Source organism: Macaca thibetana, chromosome 8 (genome assembly GCF_024542745.1).
Source record: "Macaca thibetana thibetana isolate TM-01 chromosome 8, ASM2454274v1, whole genome shotgun sequence".
In the NCBI taxonomy this organism is placed as follows: domain Eukaryota; kingdom Metazoa; phylum Chordata; class Mammalia; order Primates; family Cercopithecidae; genus Macaca; species Macaca thibetana.
The window spans coordinates 78,878,185-78,901,136 of record NC_065585.1 but is presented as its reverse complement, the minus strand read 5'-3'; the positions used below and the strand labels follow the sequence as shown (position 1 = coordinate 78,901,136).

General features: G+C 35.9%; 2 protein-coding genes across 4 annotated transcripts in view; one reads left to right on the top strand and one right to left on the bottom strand.

Moving 5' to 3' along the window:
• Positions 1-22,952, top strand: part of VXN (vexin) — a 965,102-nt gene that overhangs the window by 196,263 nt on the left and 745,887 nt on the right. The gene's annotated exons all lie outside the window — the stretch shown is intronic.
• Positions 1-22,952, bottom strand: part of PDE7A (phosphodiesterase 7A) — a 128,279-nt gene that overhangs the window by 58,045 nt on the left and 47,282 nt on the right. For 2 of the 3 annotated variants that reach the window (XR_007728322.1, XM_050802059.1), the window contains exons 1-3: positions 16,560-19,609; positions 10,400-10,460; positions 7,367-7,450 (exon numbers count right to left, since the gene is read on the bottom strand). Coding sequence is in view for 2 of the 3 variants with exons in the window: in XM_050802059.1 (XP_050658016.1) it covers positions 7,367-7,450; positions 10,400-10,460; positions 16,560-16,832 (418 nt within the window). In the remaining variant the exon portion in view is untranslated. Of the gene's footprint in view, positions 1-7,366; positions 7,451-10,399; positions 10,461-16,559; positions 19,610-22,952 lie in introns of those variants that run through there. The other variant, XM_050802060.1, reaches the window with a different exon arrangement.

Genomic DNA, 22,952 nt, shown 5'->3' with positions numbered 1-22,952 from the left:
ATCCCAGCACTTTGGGAGGCTGAGGTGGGCAGATCACTTGAGGTCAGGAGTTCAAGACCAGCCTGGCCAACATGGTGAAACCTTATCTCTACTAAAAATACAAAAAAAAAAAAAAATTAGCCAGGTGTCATGGCACGCACCTGTAATCCCAGCTACTTGGGAGGCTGAGATGGGAGAATCACTTGAACTTGGGAGGCAAAGGCTGCAGTGAGCTGAGATTGCACCACTGCACTCCAGCCTGGGTGACAGAGTGAGACTCTATCTCAAAAAAAAAAAAAAAAAAAAATTAAGAAAAAGTTTTGTAAGCTAACTCTTGCAGAGAACATGTTCAGGCTAATGTTTAGGATAATCAGAGGAGTCAGTGGAAGAAGGGAAGGCCTGAAGATGACTAATAGATTTTAGTCATAGCAGGAGCATGTGCTCATTTCTCTGATTAGATCACATTTCACAAAACACACTAGATTACAATTTCAAAAAGAATTCCAAGCTGTGTGATAAGCAGAACCTATTATAAGCAGTAACGAATAACACATTTTTCTCTATTCAAAAAACCCCTCTAAATTATATTACCATGGTGGCTTAAAGAGACATATTCTTGTTTTGTAATAACTACAGGACCAATTCTATACCAACAGTTCATTTTCAATTACAACTTACAGTCTTACACATTTGTCATCTTTTATGAACAGCATGATGAGATCGAGAGGATAATCTGCTGCTCTTAACACTGAGCTGCCTCCAATGTTCTAAATACCATACTACAAAGCTTCCACATCACTGCATCAGGATATAAGTATAGATACCAAAACCTCAAGTATGGTTCTGCTTCATATTATTTTGAACCTTTTTTTTGTCATTAGGTTTCATTTATTATCCAATTTGAGTTTCTTTATCTCTTAAAAGGAACATTTAACCCATTTATCTTTATTACTAATATTGATATGTTTTGTCTTCCCTCTCTTATCTTGACTTTTAGATTTATTTTATTTGCTCCTGGTTTCCTAGTGATTTAGATAGTATACAACCTATTTTAATTTCATTAGAGATACTTCTAACAATCTAATCATTTTTAATGTCCCTCCCCCACCAAAACGTCCCATTATGCCCCCTATTTAAAACTTCTAACAATTATATTTTTCAAATTCTCTTATTTCACTAAATTCAGTGAATGTTAGGGGGTAGGCTGCAGACTCCAAATACAATTATACTTTTCTTTATATAAATACAAATATTTAGACTTAACTCTTTTACTGATTTCCTTACCCATGGCCAATCCTTATTTATTGCAACATCAAAACATATTTTTACTTAAACTTTCCAATGAGCAATACATTCACATGAGTCAAAATTCAAAAGGTCTACAACTAAGTTTCTTTCCCCTCAAGCCACCCAGTTTCCATCCTAGAAGCAACCGATGTTACCAGTTTCTGCTACATTATTGCAGAAAAACTATGTATTGAATCATCCTTGCTTCCTTTTCTGAAACAACCCCACTATGGCTGAAGTATTATTCTTTCATGCTGTTGGAAATCCTTATGCTAATATTTTTAAAAGACTTTTTAGGCCAGGCATGGTGGCTCATGTCTGTAATCCCAGCACTTTGGGAGGCCGAGGTGGGCAGATCACAAGGTCAGGAGATCGAGACCATCCTGGCCCATACGGTAAAACCCCGTCTCTACTAAAAAATACAAAAAACTAGCCAGGCGTGGTGGCGGGCACCTGTAGTCCCAGCTACTCGGGAGGCTGAGGCAGGAGAATGGCGTGAATCCAGGAGGCGGAGCTTGCAGTGAGCCAAGATCGTGCCACTGCACTCTAGCCAGGGTGACAGAGTGAGACTCTGTCTCAAAAAAAAAAAAAAAAATTTTTTGTACTGACATTTATAGTGAGAATATTATACTTATAAAAAGTTATATTTGCTTTATAAATTTACTCTGAATGGTTCCCTCTTTATAATCTGAAAGTTTAGAGAGCTTTGAAACTAATCATCAATCTTTTAAAGATCTTAAATAATTTGCCTGTAAAATCCTCTGGCCCTCAGGCTTTTAGAGAGGTAACTCTTATGCAACTTTCTCTATTATGTTAGTTTTCAGGACTCTTTCACATTCTTAACAATTATTGACAACCCAAATAACTAACTTTATATGGGTTATAGCTATCAATATTTACCATAGAAATTAAATATTTACCATAGAAATTACATTTTTAATATTTAAATATTTAGTTAATTAAAAAATATATAAAACAAAATTTGAAGACATTTAATAGCTAAATATTGTTTATTTTTAAAAAATTTATTGCTATAAAGCCGTAACATGTTAACATAAATGACATTTTTATTAAAAATAACTATATCTTCCAAAATGGAGAAAAATTTAAGGAGAAATGTCCAGCTGTTTCTCGTATCTGCTAATACACTGAATGTACTGAGACATCACACATCATGCAGCCTTGGAAAATTCCACTGTATCCTTGAGAGAGAATAAAAGCAAAAAAGGCAAATAACATCTTAGTATTACTATGAAAATAGTTTTAACCTCACAGACCCCCAAAAGGGTCTTGAGGATCCCAGACCGCACTGTGAGTACTGCTGGATTAATTTATGATTTCTACATTCAGTTCTAATAAACTGCAATTTTTAAGAAAATTTTCTGGATCATACAAGTGTTCAAATATATTTTTGGGGTCAAGCAAAAGAGTCCATTTCGATTCTTTTATTTTCTCTTTATCTGTGGTGTTTTCCCCTCTTATTTTTTGAGTATGCATGTTAGCTCCATTCAGTCTTTAAGTTAGCGAGCAATTTATCTGTTTTATTGCAAACAACAACTTTAGTTACAGAGTTCTACTTTTATTTCAGTTTACTAGTTCATTGATCGCTGTTTTTTATCTTTAACAGCTACTTTATCTTTTCTTAGGTGTATTTTGATATTATCTTTCTAACTTCTTGAGTTGGACTACTTAGTTTACTTATTTCATTCTTTCTTATTTATGAATGTAAGTATTTTTTAAGGCTATGAATTTTCCTGTAAGCACTGCATTAGCTGAATTTCATAGATTTTCCTATATAATCTTTAATTATCATCTTTTTATGGTCTACCTCTTTGACCCAAGAAGTACTTATTTCAGAATTTGGAAAATTTCCAGGTGGCCAGGCCTTTTTGTTCTCGAGCTTTGCTATTAATTTCTAGTTTCAGTGATCCCACTTCCTGTCGGTTGCCTCTCTTATTTCTTCCCTTTTCTTTGAGATGAAGTCTCGCTCTATAGCCCAGGCCGGAATGAAGTGGTGTGATCTTGGCTAACTGCAACCTCTGCCTCCCGAGTTCAAGTGATTCTCCTGCCTCAGCCTCCCGAGTGGCTGGGATTACAGGCACGCACCACTGCACCTGGCTAATTTTTACTATTTTTAGTAGAAATGGGGTTTCATCATGTTGGCCAGGCTGGTCTTAAACTCCTGACCTCAGGTGATCCACCCGCCTCGGCCTCTCAAAGTGCTAGATTACAGGCGTGAGCCACCGTGCCCAGCCTCTTCCGTTTTCTTTGCAGCAAAACTCTCTAAAAGAGTTGTTTGTACTTGCTATATCTAATTCCCATCTTTCTGTTCTCTCTTAAATTCACTTTAACTTCAGGCTTCCCCTACCAACATGTCCACATTGCTAAATCAATGTTATTGATTTAGCATTCCTCACCTTACCTGAATTATCAGCCTAATCTGGCAAAGTTAATCAATCAAAATTTGATTTTTTTAATGCATGGTGTGAACAGGGTCCAAGATTCATTTTTTTTTCCCTATATGGGTATCCACTTGATTTAGTGAAATCGCTATTTCTACCCACTGCATTATTTATCTTCTACCTAATGCATTACCACACTTGTCACAAATCAAATATCCATATATGTGTAGGTTATTTCTAGATTCTATAGTATGCCTTTATTCTATTTGTCAGTCCTTGAATTAATATCACCTTGACTTGATTATTACTGTTTATAATAAGTTTGATATCTATGGATGTATATTCCATAATTTCGTTCTTCTTCTTCCTGTCTTGGCTATTCTTGCCTTTTTCAACTTTCGTATAAGTTTTAAAATCAGCTTGTTGATTTTATTGAAAAAAAAACTGCTGGGATTTTTCATTGTGATTTCACTAAACCTATACAGATCAATTTAGGAAAGAAGAAAAACTGACATCTTCATTGAATCCTCCAATCCATAAACAACAGTATATATACTTCTATTTAAGTTATCTTTAATATTTCTATGTAATGACATAGTTTTCTATGTAGAGTTACACATATCTTTAGTTAGATTTATCCCTACATATTTGATGTTTTTTGACGCAAATTCAAATCATATATTATGTTAATTTTGTCACTGTTACTTTACAGAAATACCACTACGTACTGAAAGGAAAACTGCTAAATTCACTTATTAATCCTAACAATTTTCTAAGTACATAAGTATGTCATCCATAAAAATGATACTTTTTCTTTTCTAGTCCTTATACTTTTCATTTATTTTTCTTGCATTATTATACTGGATAGAACAACCAGCCGGTCCCTCCATTCGGGGTCCCTGACTTCCCACAACAATACTGAATAGGAAAGATGATGAAAGATATTCTTGATTTCTCATCTCACAAAGAATGTTTTAATATTGCACTATTAAATATGATGTTTGCTGTGGGTTTTGTAGCTAATGTTTCAAACTCTGCAAGTTTTTCTCTGTTCCTAGCTTGCTCAGAATTTTAAGAAAGAACAAATACTGAATTTTATCAAATGCTTTTTTTTTTTTTTTTTTTTTTTTGAGACAGTGTTTTGTTCTTGTTGCCCAGACTGGAGTGCAATGGCACGATCCCAGCTAACCAGAACCTCTGCCTCCCGGGTTCAAGTGATTCTCCTGCCTCAGCCTCCCGAGTAGCTGGGATTACAGGCATGCATCACCATGCCTGGCTAATTTTGTATTTTTAGTAGAGACAGGGTTTCACCATGTTGGTCAGGCTGGTCTCGAACTCCCGACCTCAGATGATCCACCCACCTCAGCCTCCCAAAGCACCTCCCAAAGGATTACAGGCGTGAGCCACTGCGACTGGCCCTATCAAATGCTCTTCTTAGCATTTGGTCATCTTGGCTTTTAGCACTGCCATTTCAGCATTAACATATTAACCTATCCGTAACTTTTCTCCTTTATTTTATTAATATAGTGAATTACACTGATTGATTTTTCACTGTTAAACCAACCTTATATTCCTGGAAAAATATGAATTGGGTCAAAATATATTAATTCTCCCTTTGTGTTATAGATATAATTTGATAATATGTTATTTAGGACGTTTCCTCCTTATTCATGAGCGATTTGGCTGTTATTTTTTGTTTGTAATCTAGTGTGTTTTGTGAAATGTGATCTAATCAGAGAAATGAGCACATGCTCCTGCTATGACTAAAATCTATTAGTCAAGGATGTGGATGACAACCACATCCTTGTCATGTTGTAGTATCAACATGTACTATGGTACACTTAGGTGTGATGTTCTTTTAATGTTACTCTGCTTGAGATTTATAATACTTCCTGAATCTGTGCCTTAATGTCTTCTATCAACTTCTAGAGATTTCTCAGCCATTGCTTCTTTAAAGACTGCTCCTGCTACATTTACCCTCTCCTCTCCTTCTAGGACCTTAATTACTTTTTCAAAACATTTTGTGCCAGATTACAGATGGGAGATTAAAAAGGTTTTGACCTTGCATCCCTTTGACAACCAGGGTGGAGGGAGGGCTGTGTCTTCTCTCCGCGACTCTGAGCAAGCTGTGTGACACGGCTAATCAACAGAATATGGAAATGTGATGTTATGCCAGGGTCTGGGCCCACATCTTCAGACACTATGAGTCCTCACACTTCCTCTTTCTTGAAATGTTTGCTCTGGCAGAAAGTAGCTGCCATGTAGTTAGTCCAATTACCCCTAAGACTTCCCTGAGACTGCCATTTATGGAGACAGAAAAATGTTGGCACCTAATAGTGCAGAAGCCATCTTGGAGGTTCCAGCCCTGGGAGATGACATGAGATGGACCAAGACCCGGGACATAAGGCTCCATTGCCACTATCCCAGCCATTTTTAAGCTGTCTGAACCATTCCAATCACAGACCAAGACACTGTAGAGCACAGGCAAGCCAAACCTGATACACCCTGACTGAATTCCTGATTCTCAGAATCATGAGCATTAAAAATAGTTGTTTTATGCCAGTAAGTTTTGGGGTCATTTGTTACTGGAAAGTTAATCCTCCTTGGAGGCCCCGAGGGTCCCTACACATTCTTACTGATGTCTCAAGAACACAAAGCCCTGACTACTCTTTGCCTAGGACATATCCCAGGGCTCTGTTTGCAGCTAGCAAACTTAAGGGATGAGTTACATCTCTGTCCAGCAGGTGGCTAGAAACACGAGTCACAGATCACCTTAATGTATTCGGTGAGTGAGATATTTCAAAGTTGGGATTTATTTCTAAAGCATAGCACTTTAGGATTCCAAACGAAGCCTGAATGGCTTACCAGCCCCAACCTTCCAGCCTTGCTGAGCTCTAAACACCTGTTTTTGTTTCTCTATCCCTAAGTGTCCATAAAAAGCTCTGCTCATCTTCTAATTCACCTTTCCCAGAATCAGTACATGCTACTAAGAAGAATAGTAGCCTGAAGTGCTGGGCTTATCTCTCTGCCTCAATAGCATTCAGATACATTTGAATACAACATACATGTCTTTTATATTTTGAATAATTTTTCTCATTTTTTAGATTATCAATCCAAATTACTTTAGCCAACATTACTGAAAGTGGAACTCCTCCACAAACAGATTTAATATGTTTAATACTTAAGGCGTTTAGAAGTTCTGTTTTTTCCCCTTTCCCTCCACTATAGGCTAAATCCACATAGAATGTTTGTTTTTGAACAGGCACTCGACCAGGCATCTTTAAAGGTGATACACATTTTCAAATAAACCGAAAAGATAACACTTTGCTAATCTAGTGAAACATCTTCATAAAATATCATTTGCACAAAAACATTTTATTTGAAGTAGCAAAGACAAACCATCTGGAATACAACAACTTAAAAAAAATCTTTTTAAAGAAATAAAGTAATAAATCAGAGGAGAAGAGAAAAGCTGTATCAACTTTCATATTTTAGTATCTTCCTCTTCTAATTGTCTCTTAAGTATTTACTAAGATTACCTAGAAATAGTGTCATTTACATACATGACTTAGGTTTTAAAAACATTCCAAACATAATAGATTTTTTTTCTGGTATTCTTTTTCCCTTGGAAAACTATGTAATTTTATTAAAATTTGTAGTGAAAGTCTGAGAGAAACATCATGTCTACCAACACTTACAGTGGAAAATACGAAAATCAATATACGGGTGAGAACCTCTTCTTTCTGATTCAAATCCTGCTCGGCTCCTTACACGTACATCTCCTGGACAGAATCAAGAATAAAACATAAGTTTAGAAGGTTATCGCTCAGGAAGAAGCTTCCATAAGCAACAAAGGTCCATGTGGTATCATATTCGTAAGTGACAGCCCACTGATGATATATGTGGAACAGGAAGTTAGGAGCTGATTTATTTGAAAGAGTTCACAAAATTTCAGTAATGAACTGTACGGCTGAATGAGGAGGACTTTTTAAAATCTACCCCTACAATAATTATTATAATCTATATTTTAATAAGTTAGCCTTTTGAAATAGGATTCAAGTATATGATAAGACGACCTAACATGTTATTCATATGGGCAACGTTTTTTTTTTTCTTTAAAAAGGCCATTGGGAAACAGTATCTGTTTTACAGGAGGTTGAAAATCCTCAGCACAAAACTTGAGCCGACTGTGCCTAGCACTATAGTATGGGCTAAAAGGGATATGAAAAATGGAAAATATATTACTTATTTTCAAGCAGTTTGCAATTTCATAAATGTGTAAAAACTTAAAATGTTAAAGATTTTGTTTTAAAGTCAACCTGATTAATCACTCTTTTCTCACTGACAGCAGGTACACCCAAGGCCTTTAGCTGAGTCTTAAACTTTGGTCTTTGTAAGCTCAGTGTGGTTCCTACATGTGCCCACATTACTTCCACATTTATTTTTCTATACAGCAACATAACCATAGCAACCATGGTCTAGACGCTCTTTTTTGTGTTTTGCAGGCATTATTTTATTTTCTTCTCTCGTCAACCTTCAGAGATAGGAATCTTAATCCTCATTTTACAGATTCAAAAACTTGACTTTGAGAAGTTAAATAGCATGCTCCATGCCACAAAGCTAGTACAAAGGGTGAGTCAGGATTTAAACCCAGCTCCGTGAGTTCCAAACACAGCACTTTTCCCAGTACACTTTTATAGCCTCCAAGTTCATAACCTTTAAATCTTCAGCCTCTATTCCTGTGCTCTCGCAATTTGGCTTGCTTAGAGGGCACTCCTGCTTACTCTGTTTCTCTCAGTAAGACCATCACTTCCTCCAAGGCTCACTTCATCGACTATAATTCCATCCCACAATTACTAGTCACCTGTCCTGTGGCCATTCCTTCACGCTGCAACAAACGTTAACAAGTCAAGCACTGGAAATACAGCAGAGGGCAAAATACATAAAGTCCCTTCACTGTCCTCACGAAGCTTATCTTTTTGTGTGATGACACAAATAATAAATACCAAATTTCAGTGGAAGATGATGAGTTACATGGACAAAACTAAAGGTAAGAGGAATAGCAAGAGAGGAGCAGGGGAGGGTGACTCATTAGTGCAGTCAGAGAAGGCCTCACTGAAAAGGAGGCGTCTGGGCAGGGACCTGAAGGAAGCGAGGCAGGAGCCAGGGAGGAAGAGGCTTCCAGGCATGAGGAAGAGAGAGCATAAAACTCCCCGAGACAGAAGCATGCTTGGCAAGGTCAAGGGCAAGCCAAGAGGCCGGCGCAGCAGGAGCAAGGTGAGTGAGGGGAACCGGTGGGGGTGGGGTGGAGAGGCAGTGGGGTCAGATCGTGCTAGACATTTGCGGCCATCAAAGACTTATGAATAGAGAAGTCAGATTATGTCTGAAAAGGTTCCCTCTAGGTGTGATGAGAACAGAGTCAGTCAGGGAACACAGGTAGACACAGGGCCTCCAGTTAAGGAGTAAGTAATAAATGTGGTGGTAACAGCATTGGTGTGGTGAGATTTGAGTGTATTAAAGGTATCAACCAGTAGGATCTGCTGATGAATTCAATATGGAGTGTGTAAGAAATAGGAAGTAAAAAATTGAGGTTTCTGACCTGATGACAGGAAGAATGGAGTTATATTTACTGAGATGGCAAAAGACTGCAGAACAGACAGACATGGGGAACACAAATGTTTTGCTTTAGACATGTTAAGTTTGAGATATCCATAACATTTACATGGAGATGTTTTACAAAGTTAAAGAAAATATGAATGCAAAGCTCTGTCTTAAGGACAGCGGAATCCTGAACATGTTTATTAGAGAAAGATGGAGACAGCAAGGAGAAAAAGGCTGTGCATTCGTGGGGGGAAAATATGTACTGGAATAGAAAAGAACTGAGGCAGGTAAGATACACAAGATAAAATAAAGAGGACAAAAAGGAATACGAGTTAAAACAGAACCTTGGGGAACATTTCAGCTTAAAAGTATGAAAAGGAATTAGTGAAGGTGGCAAAGGAGAAAACAAAAGTAGGTGAAGAATAAGGATAGATCAGTATCATAAAGTTGAGGGAGGAATTCTGAGCTGAGGAGGAGTCATAGGAGAGTCTTCTAACAAAAAACGAATAAATGTGCCTGTTGGAATCTTAATATGCATGTTTAATACTATGAGTTGAAGTGCAAGGATGAAGGAGACATGGATGAAGACAGAAATCTGGCACAGAGAAAAAGAGAAAAAGAAAATTAGAAATATATACGCACATATCTAAATTCATTTCACCTTGTGGAATTGACTAATACATAAAAAATTTAAGCACCAGAACTAGAAGTCAAATGGTCTTCCTTGCCAGCCAGCTGAGAACAAAATACATCTAGTCACAGGATGATCTGAGCAGGTATTTCATGGCCTCACCTTTGTCCATGCTGGCATTCATCTATTTGGTATTTAGCCACTGTACAAATCTAACACTATTTTCTATGAAGAATGTTCAAGATGCAATTTGAAACTGTGTACTAATGACAGTGTCCCAGTTATTAGGCCAAAGATTTCTCAATTATCTGTAACTCTAAAATGCTTCTCTTGATTCACATCACATTCAATATTTGTTTCTAGACTCTAAACTCCATGAATAGGTTATTTCTGCTACAAACAGCAATGAAAAGCTACCTAATGAAAGATACCTCAAACTCAAATAACAACAGATAATAACAAAATTAACTGATATTGGTATAAAATAAATAATGCTTACCTAGCATACGAATGTATAATGCAGTCTGATCAGAACTGTCATAGGAAATAGCTCCACGCCTCTAGAAAAAAAAATATGCATTATAATACATGACAATTAAATATGATATAAAATTCAACTCAACAAACATGTATTCATCATTTATTATTTGTGAAGCACTGTGCAAGAGAAGCTGGATATACAAAATGAAATTAGATATGGTACCTGTTCTTGAAATCTCTGGGGAATGGGGACAACAAATAATTCTAATACAGTATGGTTAAGAACTACCATAAAAATGGATACAAAGAGAGACACATGCAGCCTCTCTTTGGAAATTTAATCTGTTTGAGTAAGTCGGTAAAGGTTTTGGGGTGACATCTGTGTTGACTCAAAAGGGATCAATAGGAGTTGCCAAATATTAATAGAAAAGAAAGGAAAGGACAATCCACTGGCTTTCCTGCTGCATCTCTTTGGATCCCAGTCCACGCTTCATATAAGAGCAAAAGTAAGCACTTCAGCTTCTGCTCAAACTCCTCCAAAGGCTCCCCATCACACTTGGGGCTCCCCAAGCTTTACTTTCGAGAGTCCTCGGTGACCTGCCTACCTCTGTGCCCTCTTGTACTGTGGCCTCCCCCACTGCTAGGAGACAGCCAAGCTGGCCTCCTTGCTTTTCCTCATCTACACCAAATATACAGCCTTTCCAATTGCTGTTCCCTCGTCCTGGATCACTGCTTCACTATTCCCTTCTTACCTTGCAGCTTCTAGACAAAGCGTCATCTCTTCAGAGAGAGATTACCTGACTATGAAATCTATAGCCACCTAGAAGCCACCCTCTTCCAAAGCTCCCTACGTCAGTCCTCTGTGTAGCATGCGGCTGAAGTTGTCTTGTCTGCATGTTACTAAAAGCTCCACAAGAGCAGAAACTTTGTCTATCTTAGTCATCACTGCATCCCTGGTCTCTAAAACAGGATCTATTATTTAGTAAGTTCTAAATAAAAATTTGGTAAATGAATGACTAAATGGACTTACTACAAATAAATAACTAATAAATATATTGATGAATAAATTAGTGACTAACAGAATGGATATAAGTGAGGATAGATTTAAAAATGAGGAAGATAAAATTGACCAAACCACAGTTTAGACATAGAATCTAAGTTCTGTGGAGGCAGGGTCTTCAGTCACTGCTATTTTCCCAGATCTAGGATAAATCTCAACATTTAGAACAGTCCCTAGCATGTCAAAAGTGATCAGTAAAATCAGTTGAATTAACAAGCCAAAAAAAAAAAAAAAAAAATGTTTAAGTAGTAATAGGCCAGGCATGGTGGCACACACCCATAATCCCAGCTACTTGGGAGGCTGAGGCAGGAGGATCCCTTGAGCCTAGGAGTTGGAGGCTGCAGTGAGCTATGATGGTACCACTGCACTTCAGCTTGAGAGACAGAGTGAGACCCTGTCTCAAAAAAAAAGGGGGAGGGTGGGAAATGGACTAGCACTATGGGATATGAACAAAATAGTGTGACATTGCAAAGAAACAGAGAAAATAATCAATAGAGACTCTAGAAGCAAATCCAAGAGTACACAGTGATTCTGTATATGATAAATACAGGACTTAGAATCTGTGGAGGAAACATTGATTTTTAATAAATAATGTTAGATTAAGTGGTGCTATCTAGAAAAACATAAAGCTACATTACTACCTTTCTGCTCCAAAACATATTACACATGGAACAATGTTTAAATGTTAAAAATTAAAGCATGAAAGTATTAAAAGAAAATAGGACTATATTTGTAAAAGTCTTAAATAGGAAGGCCTTTCTAACTATCCTATAAAAATCCCTAAGTCAGGAAACACTGACAAATTTGGCCACTTAAAAGTTAAATTATGATGGTAAAAGATACCATTAACAAAGTAAAGGATAAACTTCAAACACAGAAACGTGAGTTCAACTGATATGACAAAGGGCTAATTTTCCTCTACTATCTCCCCACCAAAAAAAAATTTTGTCTTACAAATCTAGTTAGAAAAAGACTAAAGAGCTGTAGAAAAATAGGTAGGACATAAACATACTATTCACAAGGGAAAAATAAATAAATACAAAAAAATGCTTGACTTCATTAACAAAAGAAATACATATTAAAGCAATGAGATTGTATTTTTACATATCAGATTAATGATCGTGTTCCCTCACAAAATTCTGGCATGGGATTTACAACTCCTCAACACATACCTACAAATCTCAAAAAAAAAAAAAAAAAAAAAAAAAAATCACATTTTTTACTCTCATCATATTGAAAATTTACTTAAAGCCCTCACTTGGATTTAGTGTGCAACAACTACCCAAAATATTAAGTTATTATATCCTTAATGCTTGACTTTTAAGAGAAAAATATCAATTAAAATCTTACATGATTTCACAAGTCCTTAAAAAAACACAGTTCATGAAATATAAGAGGAAAAAAAATTTCAAACAAAAATAAAATTCTAACTATCACCACTGGGTGTCTCCAAGGAGGCTGAGGGATACAGAGGTAGGAGAGGGGCTTTTCAATGTTTATCTTTGTACTTTTTGAGTCTTGCAGTGTGTGTAATTATCATATATTCACAAAATAAAATTAAAATTGAAAAATAAAATAAAAATCTACTACAAAGAAAAGCATGATCTTAAATCCCAAGGGACCAAATCATATAGACTACACTCCTGGTATCATGCTTAAAGTGTCTTCCACTAATAGAATATCCTAAGGAAGCCTCCTGCAGTGTTTCATGTTATTTATTCTGGAGGAAACAGCCACTGTTAAAAGGCACCACTCACAGCGACTGTGAGAATCCCCTCCCCAACATATTTAGCTTACTAGATTACAGGTCTCTCCTCAACACCACCAATCTAGGGGTAAACCTAGTAGCCTAGGAAGGGCATATGTGGCAATAAATATTTCTATCAGCTAAAGCAAATTAATGACTGCAGATACTATGTAATAACTTGTCATGACCTATCAATTTGATAGTGTCCAGTAACAACTCAGATAAATAACTTGTTAAAATAAATTTTAAGGTGTTATCTCCAACAGTTCTCTTTAGGAGGGGAGTTGACATTATTATTATGTTGTTGTTTTTTTTAATGTAGGAAGGGTATTTACTATAACAGTTGCTAGTTAGAAAGGTAAAATATGTATCACTTCACACATTAATGATTGTGAAAGACTGACCAATATTATTGGCACTCTGTTAAACATCACAAAATAATATTAAGTCAAAAACTGGGTAATGCACATAGTCTAGATAACACCATGGCATATTAAACTTATTAAGGTAATCATTTTAGCCTCATTTATAGAAGCACTAATTTAGATATTAAAATGGTAGGGTCTGTATTAATCTTAATTTATTAAGCAAAAAAGGCAGAGTTTAATTTTAAAATAGATACAAATTACACAGGGCTGTGCAAAATATCCAAGTTTTTCTATTCATTATAAGGTACTAATTTAAGTAAGGCTAGTCTACAAATACTTAGCTTAAATGCTATACTGAACCACAAGACATAGCTTTTATGAAATAAATCCAAATGAGACCAAAACTGTTTTTAAAGAATGGATTTTAAAATATATATCTGAACCCATCAACAAATACATCCTGAGTGATAATTCATTCACCTACCCACTTAAGAATTAAAATTAAAATGAATATTAAGCTCTCTCACTAGGTAGAATAATCTAAAGTAGGTAGGTAGAATAATCTACAGTAACTCATTTTGGAAAAAAAACTATAAATTATGAGTTCTAACAATAAAAATTTGACCTCGGTGTTAGAATCATGTTGTTTTAAAAATAATTATATCTACTTTTATATAAGACTGCTGCACATGTAACAAAGATTTCTTTAAAGATTATCATTTTGAAAATCATATACTACTAGAATTTTCTTTTTAATTACAGTAAAACAAATTTCATCAAAATCCTGTGTCACACTGTCAGTCATAAAACTCTCAGAGCTATCACCCACATTCCCACCTCAGTTCACCAGTGAATGGAAATAACTGAGAGGCTTCTACTCGTGACTTTTCTAATTTAGCCATCCTGGGAACAGCTTGTAAAGCAAACTAGTATAGGTCAAAACATGGGCGAGGCTGAGCTAATCAGAAACTGACAGCAGTAGCACAAACAAGTTAAACTGTAAAGCACCAAAGGACCCACTGCCTCACTAACAGGAGTTCTGAGTGCCCTGGTAAGACTCACCTTGAATTAGGGTGAATCATGCTTCCACAAAAGATTTGACTTGAAGGTAAATGATAAAAGGTGTAAAAGTTGTTCCCAATATTAGTTAATACATAACTTTTAAAGACAGACATGTTTTAAAACCCAGCAAAGATATTTTAAGTGCCATTGTTTTTATTCTGTTCCAAGTTTTCCACTAAATGATTTATTAGCAAAAGCAAGTGCATTTCCATTACATGGTAAGAGTAATAATATATTAACTAACACTTGCTGTGCTCCTTGTGCCAAAAAAATGTTCCAAGTGTTTTTCACACAAAATCTCACTTAACCCACACAAGATCTCTATAAAGTAGGCTTTATTAGTTCCATTTTGCAGATTCATAAACTGATGGTTAAAGGGCTTACACACAGGAGCACTGAATAAAATTTTTGGCAACACTAGCAAAAAAACAATAATATAGCAAAAGATGAAGCCCAGCCAAAGTTGTGAAGTCAATTTCCTCTGACATAGCGAAATGAGCTTTTTCAGAGTAGTCATCTTACATATGCTAGAAAAACACGCTTGTATTTGAGTGGCTAAAGTATTCAAATATTGCACTGATCTACCAAATAGTAGCCTTCCCATTCTTCTTTCTTTTTTCACCATTTTTTTTAAAAAATAAAATATTAGCATTCTTTCTGTTTAAAAACAACGTGATTTTTTGGTGGTCATTAAAACGGTAAAGTCTAGAGGCCAGGTGCATTGTCTCACATCTATAGCCTCAGTTCTTTGGGAAGTTGAGGCAGGAGGATTGCTTGAGCCCAGGAGTTTGAGATCAGCCTGGGCTACAGAGTAAGACCTCATCTCTACGGGGGGCGGGGGGAAGTAAAGTCTCTGAAAACACCCACAAGACAACTAATGCATTATTAACATTAACTTGACCTTCATTCAACAACTTGGCAAGCCAATCCTTTAAAAACAAGAAAATAGCTGTCACTGCAACAAAATTAATTCTTAACTTTTAAAACACAAAGATTTTTAAATCTGAATACATTATTTTTCTTTAAGAGATTTCTTCAATCTTATTCACTAAGAAAAGAAGACCAACTTAAGAGATAATTATGCTTAAAATGTTATGTTTAAACGTGGAAAATTACATAGCGGGTATTAAAATCTTGCTTGAGAAAAAAAATTAACTTTATAGAAGCTCTGTTTCTCAGTTAAGTGATAGCCTTAAAAATTCAGTTTCTCAATCTAGAAAGAAAAAAAGCTGTGTGGTGGATGAAAGATATAATCACTTTTATAGAAGAATAGAAAAAAATAATTTCAAACAGTATAATTTTAAATATTTTTTATTTTAGTTTTAGACCCTTGTCCAGATGGCAAATGGCTAGCTAGCATTCTATCAAGAATTTCTCAAGCCTGACATTTAGAATTCAACTTCAAAAACAACATATATGTAATCCTACATTTATGTCAATATATTATAGCTAAGGCATGTATTTTAGCAGTAGTAAGACCTTAAGAGAAAACATGATAGAGGGTGGTTTTTCATTTTTAAAAAGTTTATAATTGTTTAGAAATCCTCAACATTACACTTTAAATACGCAAGTGTCATTAAATTTTCTCCGAGAGAATGTTTAAAATATATACACCAAAAGTATAACTTAATTTCATAATCTTAAAAGTTAAACTTCTTTAGTCATAAAAACTTCTTTAAGGCAGTGATACTGAGGAATGTTGCTTTGATATTGGGGAAAGATGCTATAAAAAGCCCTTAACAAGAAATAATGTGGGATAAGAATAAAAACTACAAGTAGTAAATTTAAGTGCTTTGGCCGACCGATGAAACTCACAGCTCTTTTAATCAGAGAATAAAAACTGAGGCAAAAGGGGGAGAAAATCGTCGAGCTATTTAATTCCTATCAAATATGTAAACTAATAATGATGAGTGTCACCATCCTAAAAATAAAGATGGCCTACCTTAGAGGTGATCCACTTGATAAGAACCAAGGCCAGACACCAGATCAATGTAATTCCCATTGGATCAATCAAAAGCCCGCTGCATAATCTCTCTCTTCTACTAGGGAGCAAGGAAAACTTCTTAGGAGTCTGATAAATAACCAGCTGTCCCGAGGCAAAAGAGAGGGGACACTGACTGCCTTGGACCTCAAGCAGCTGCCTTCCAACAGTGATCACCTGACTCCTCTGGGAATGCACTACCCAGCCAGCCTTCTTACCCAGCGCATGCTTCATGCCACAAACCCAGGGTTGGGGTAGAACTGCCTAAGTAATGTTGGAAGAGGGGAGGGAAAAGACTTTAGTGAGGGCTGACCTAACAGTCTAACAAAATGTAGGCAAAAAGAGGACTCAGGCCAGCCCCAAACACTTCTACGATCTTAATACTAACAGAGTGCCTTAAAACAACTTTCAAAAAATATGTGGCAGTACTAAAAATGTCTTCATTCTTTTCACATAGAACGGTTTCACAAGCACAGTGTTCAGTGACATTTTAAAATATTAATGCATTTTATTCCATCTTTTCAATTTTTAATTGAAATTTGTTCTTATTATATAACTTTTTATTTCTTTTAGGGATAGAATTACTTTATGAATGTTAGAGGCTGTCATATTATCTGTGCTTCTTAACATTATAATTCACTCATTTTGGACTTACTGAAAAAAAGCTAGTCTAATAGCGCATTTTCAAATAATTAAGGACATATTATTTTCAAGCCCTAACTGCAATCTAACTTATATTTTTGGTACAGATCTTGTTCTCTTGGCTGTAAGTGAGCTTTCTAATAACAAAGTATGCTTCTATTCATCCGTCTTCATAACCAAGAGGCTGCAGATAATACTGCTGAGAAAATGCCTTTTATGAAACTTTCATTCAAGTATTCGGCAAATACTTATCAAGCTGCTAATATGTACCAGGTTCTGTACCAGATGGCAGGGATATAAGCATCAAGTAAAAGCAGACAAGGTTCCTGCCCTTGTGGTGCTTGCAATTTGGTTGGAGTGAACATTAATCAAATTATGTAAATAAACACAAAATTGTAACTGTAACAAGTACAATGAAGCAGAGGTAGGAAATGCCAGCAAACCTGAATCTGACCTAGTTAAGAGGTGAAGGACTTCTTCCAGAATCCCTGAAATGACCCTGAGATGAAGTGTGATGGCCCAAAAATGTGAAGACGGAAGACAGATCGTGCAGACAGAAGAACAGGCGTGAGGGCCAAAGGGTGAGACAAAACCAAGCCAAGCAAGTCTGAGAGACAGAAAGACCAGAGCGGCTCAAGTGCAGGGAGGAGGAGTCAGATGACACTGCAGCCCTGGGGAGTAGAGGCCAGGCCCTATATGGGCCACCTGCGGGTGTCTTGTCTGAATTTCAATCTACTGAAGTACTGTAGCAGATTTTGCTTTTTAAAAAGACCATTTTGGTCAAGTATAGGGAGGTGGGTAGGGGCTGGATGGGCAGTCAGGCCACCACTGCAGAGGTCCCGGAGAGAGGTGAAGATAGCTTGGCCTGACTGAAGAAACACTCAGGAGGTGACTGCAGTCCAAGACAAGACAACGTCATCTGATTATCAATGTACACAAATGATCCTAAAATATTTAAAAACAACCAAAATAGTTCAAATAATAATATTATTTTCATTATCTAATCCTCAGTACAAAGAGCTTATTTAAAAGAGAAGTCAGTTCTAGGCTTGTCAAAATGAAGTGTAAATTAAATTTATAGGTGTAAATCCAAATTTTCCTAACTTGAAACCATTCTTAATACATGGCCATAAACTTTTCACTTCTTGCTATGGAACTAACAAGTTATAATACTCATATTTGCACAAATCCAGATAACATTTTTATTTCTGCCATGAGACTAGCTTTAATATGAGACTGTCAAGGTCTCTGATTACTCTGCCTTCCAATAAGGTTCTAGCAATGAAACTTGAAGGATGCCTAGGCATGAGTCAGAGCAGCAGAGTGTATGTATCTTAGGCCAATGCTCAAGGGAAACACTGGCGGTCATCTGTAAGAGGCTGTGCAGCCTGGGCCCCGGGCTTCGAGGTCATTCTCTGCCACTCTGGCCTGGGCTATCCACTCCAAATCAGCCTACTATCTTGATGCTTGGCCCAGTGATGCTACCCTTCCCACCTTCACATTTCTCTTCCAATCAACTGCTCAAAAAGAGTCAAGTTTTGAAAAGCAAATACAAGATGGCTATTTTTGGTACAATACTTAGAAAATCATAACTGAGATGATTTAAAAAGACGCAGTAAGAAAGTTCTAAAAGTTGTCTCACTGAAATGAATTTCTATCTAGATTATTTCTACCATCTCAAAACTCTACTGGGCTTGAAGTTGAAAGCCTAGATTTATTTCCCAGCTTTACTGCCAAGAGTAAATCACCACTTCTCTGTGCCTTATTTTCCTCCCCTTCATGGGAGGTAAGTGGTATCCATAAATAGCCAGCTCGTAGTCGACTCCCAACAAATTTTTGTTAAATCAGAATTAAACTCTACTGTATTTAAAACCTAGAAATGAGAATGCCCTAACCACTCTAGCTTCACCTTAACTCAACTTAACTGCAATCACAACGGTCCATGAAGAGAACTTGCACTGTGTTTGCAAGTGCCCCGAGAAACCTTCTCTGATTCTCAGCAGGACGAGGCTCTTGGCTTTCGTTTCTCATGCTAGTTAATAGGTTGGCTCCCTAAAATGGTTCCCCCAGCATCCACTTCCTAATTTCTACTAACGTCTGACACGGTAATACAGAGATAATCAAGACACAATACTCCCCCAGATCAGAAAATTTCCTATTAGAGCAGAAAAGGCTATTGAGTTTATGCCTAAAGTCATAAAGCTTTCATTGCTAATGACACATTTACATCACTCAAATCTTACAAAAATCTCAGGCAACACAGTTTTTCTTAAAGTAGTAATCTAAACTTTCTCAGTGTCATAAACCTAATGGCTATAAAACTTTTTCTTATTTTGAGATACATTTAGGACTACTTATCTTGGTGATTTATAATTAAATTTTAATAATAATAAAATTTCAATAAGATGAAATAAAACAAATGCTGTTTCAAATTAATATAAAATCTCTTTTACAATAAATATTATGCTTATACCTTAGATAATTCTCCTAAAAGTTTATTTTTCCAGAGTTGGATCATGTAGTTTATCATTCTATAAAGCTACCTCTTTTACACTAATAGCAAATGTATTCTTTTACATTAACTGTTTTCGTAGTTGTCTCAAATCCTTAGTGAAACATGGCAAAGTAATACATCAGGTGACTATTCTAGAAAAATTAATGCATAGGATACACTTAAAATTTTCAAAAACAGAATCTGATACTATAAGAAGAAAGTATAAAACTTTTTACCTTTCTGGGGTTTATAAGGCTAATATCAGAAAAGCTGAGTTAAAAGTAGACCTCACTATTTTATGAGTGTGATCAATAGAAAAGAAAATATGACTTTGTTCATTGTTTCTTAGAGAAGTAATCCAAGAGAAAATTTTATCCCTGGGGCTCTCTGACACTCACAGGACACCTGTCAATCTTGGCAATAGCCTTCAGCTATCCATACAGAGACTCAGCGTGTCCCTCTCTTGCCCAAATTAGGCTAACCTCATCTGCATTGACATCAGTGTCTATAATTTTGGAATCCCATGGACAGAAATAGTCTATCACAGAGTTCTTTATACAAATGTAGTGTCTGCAGAAAACTATAACCAAATTTATGACAGAAAAGATGTGAACACTATAGTAAAAACCCTCCAACTGTGCGCTCATCATTTTGAATTCCAGCCCACTTTAATAACAAGTAATAAATCAGAGTAAGGTTTTGGTTTATTTCTTTTACTAAAAACAAAGGCTTTTTATTCTTCAAATGGTATGAATTTTAAGTGACATGAAACTAAGAAAAAAGATTCCATAACTATCAAAAACTTATTTAAAAGCTATGGTACTATGGGAGTTTTGCCATTCAATTAAGACCTTTCTGTAATACTGACTTAGAGCTCTGAACTTTTTGTCATGTAGTATTTGAATATTTGATGAAAATGGCATGTGATTCCTCCTAGTATAAAGAAGTAAAAAAACCCAAAAACCTTGACACTTTACCAATAATTCAAGGCTTCAGGTCCCAGAAAACATCATCTTATGATACTAAAAGCACTTAAAAAGTCTCTGGTGACATTCTTAAGAACCAAACAGACAAACAGAGCCCCATGCTACAATTAGGCACACTCCTAGCTGAACAAACACACCCAGAGATAATGTATTTGGGCGGAAATACTTTCCCACCCAATTCTTCAAACTAGTGGAAGAATTCTAGAAGTAACCAACAGGACTCTTCATTGGATCTTGTCTTGTTCCACAGTTTATTTACTGGCGTGTAGATCAGAAAAACACATAGCAAATCTGCATATAAAACAAAAGGTATATCAGCATGCTGAATTACAAAATTAAAAAAAAAATTAAAGGTATGTCAGTATGCTGAATTTCAAAAATTTTAAAAAATTGTCTGCATTTGATATAAAATAAATTGCATACCTATAAAACAATGAAAATAAGTTTTAAAAGTTTTCTTAAAGGCTAAGATGTTTAAATTCTAAATTAATGAGAGATAATAAGTGAAGACAATCTTAGGAGAGACAATGAGATCAGGTACGTTTCCAAATCAAGGATGTTCCACTATCAATACAGGTCACATAAGAAGAATGAATTCAGTTCTGAATACCACTGCAGATGATACATGATTACATGACATATTTTAATGTCGACAGGGATACAATACAAGGAATAGTTTTACAACTGAAGCTTCAGGCAAAGAAACATAAACAAGGACAGAATAGGTGTTAAACTGTTGTAATATAAAATAACCTAAGGAGAAGTTTAACTTTATGTTGGGAAATTACATAAGGCAGAAGTAGGACCATGGGCACAAGTTTGTTAAAAACAGAATTTGACTCTTACTTCCTAAGAACTTTCTAGAGTTTATTACAACTTTCTACAATTAAAATCATGTAAGTATTTGCCTCAAACTAGTCTCTGTTCAGGGGCTTTTCGGCTAGGCTTGAACAAATGACTTTCAAGGTCTCTGCCAGTTCTAAGGCTCTACAGTACAACAACTGACAGCTCATAAATGCTTATAGGCCAACAGTTTTAATTTTAAATTTTAAACTTAAGGCAAACTTGAACCAAATCATGACAAATTTTTGTGCTAGTCATCTGAAAATGCTATCACTCACAACTCTGTGAAATGAAAAATGGAAACATTCTTTTTCCATAGACAAAAGATAAATAAGATTAGCACATCATGGATGTATCTTCTTCAATTTAATAATGAAAGAAGTCTTTCTAAGAAAGCTACTGTTATCAAAGTCTCCTCAATGGGACAGTGCACCCACCACCACACCCCAAAAGACCAGGCCACATTAACTTCCTCAAAACTACTATGGCAACTAAGTGGTTACAATGTTTATCTTGAAAGATACTTTTTTTAATGAGACTGATTTGTAGGTGAGGGAAAATAAAAAACTTCACCTATAAGTAGTATTATAAACAGACCAATACTTGTAGGCAAATATAAATTATAACAGACATTAAGGAGAAAAACACCAATCTTGGCAGAAATAGGATACATTTTAAAAGAAGGCTTCTGAATAAAAGAATGACAACTGTCCATAATTGCCTCCCTCTCCAAACCAGCGTAGAAGTCCAGAAATTTTCTAAAGTATACTTGAGGCACTTGGAATTGAATAGTACTTCTTCATCTCCACATGTAACACTGCAAAAGGGAGACACACACACAGAGATTGAGATCTTCACTGTGTTAGGCACAAGGGAAATAATGTGAACGAGGCACAGTCCTTCCCCTTACACAGCTTAGGTTTTCGTAGGGGCTACAAACAATCAGCATAACAACAAGTAATTACAATTACATGTAAATCCAGAGTACTATAAGTACCAAGTAGGACAATTAACCCAGGATCTGGTAACATCAAAGAAGACTACCAGGAAAAATGCCACAATGTAATTTCATCCTTAAAAATGATGAATAAGAGCTTGTTAGGTACAGGCAGTGGGGAAAAGCGCCCCAGGCAGAAAAAGCAACATGTGCAAATTATCAGAGGTGAGCTAAATCTTAGCCAATGAAAAACATAAACAAGGTTCAATAAATTATAAGGTAACTGGTACTGGACTAGCTCTTCCATTATATAAACAACTAAAAAGTTAAGTTTTCAATATGAGATACATGAAATATTGTTTTCAGATGTTAGACAGCAAGTACTGCAGGACTTTGATCCCTGAGAGAATGGAAAAAAACAAGGTAAGCCCTAACATTGCCCAGGCTCCTTC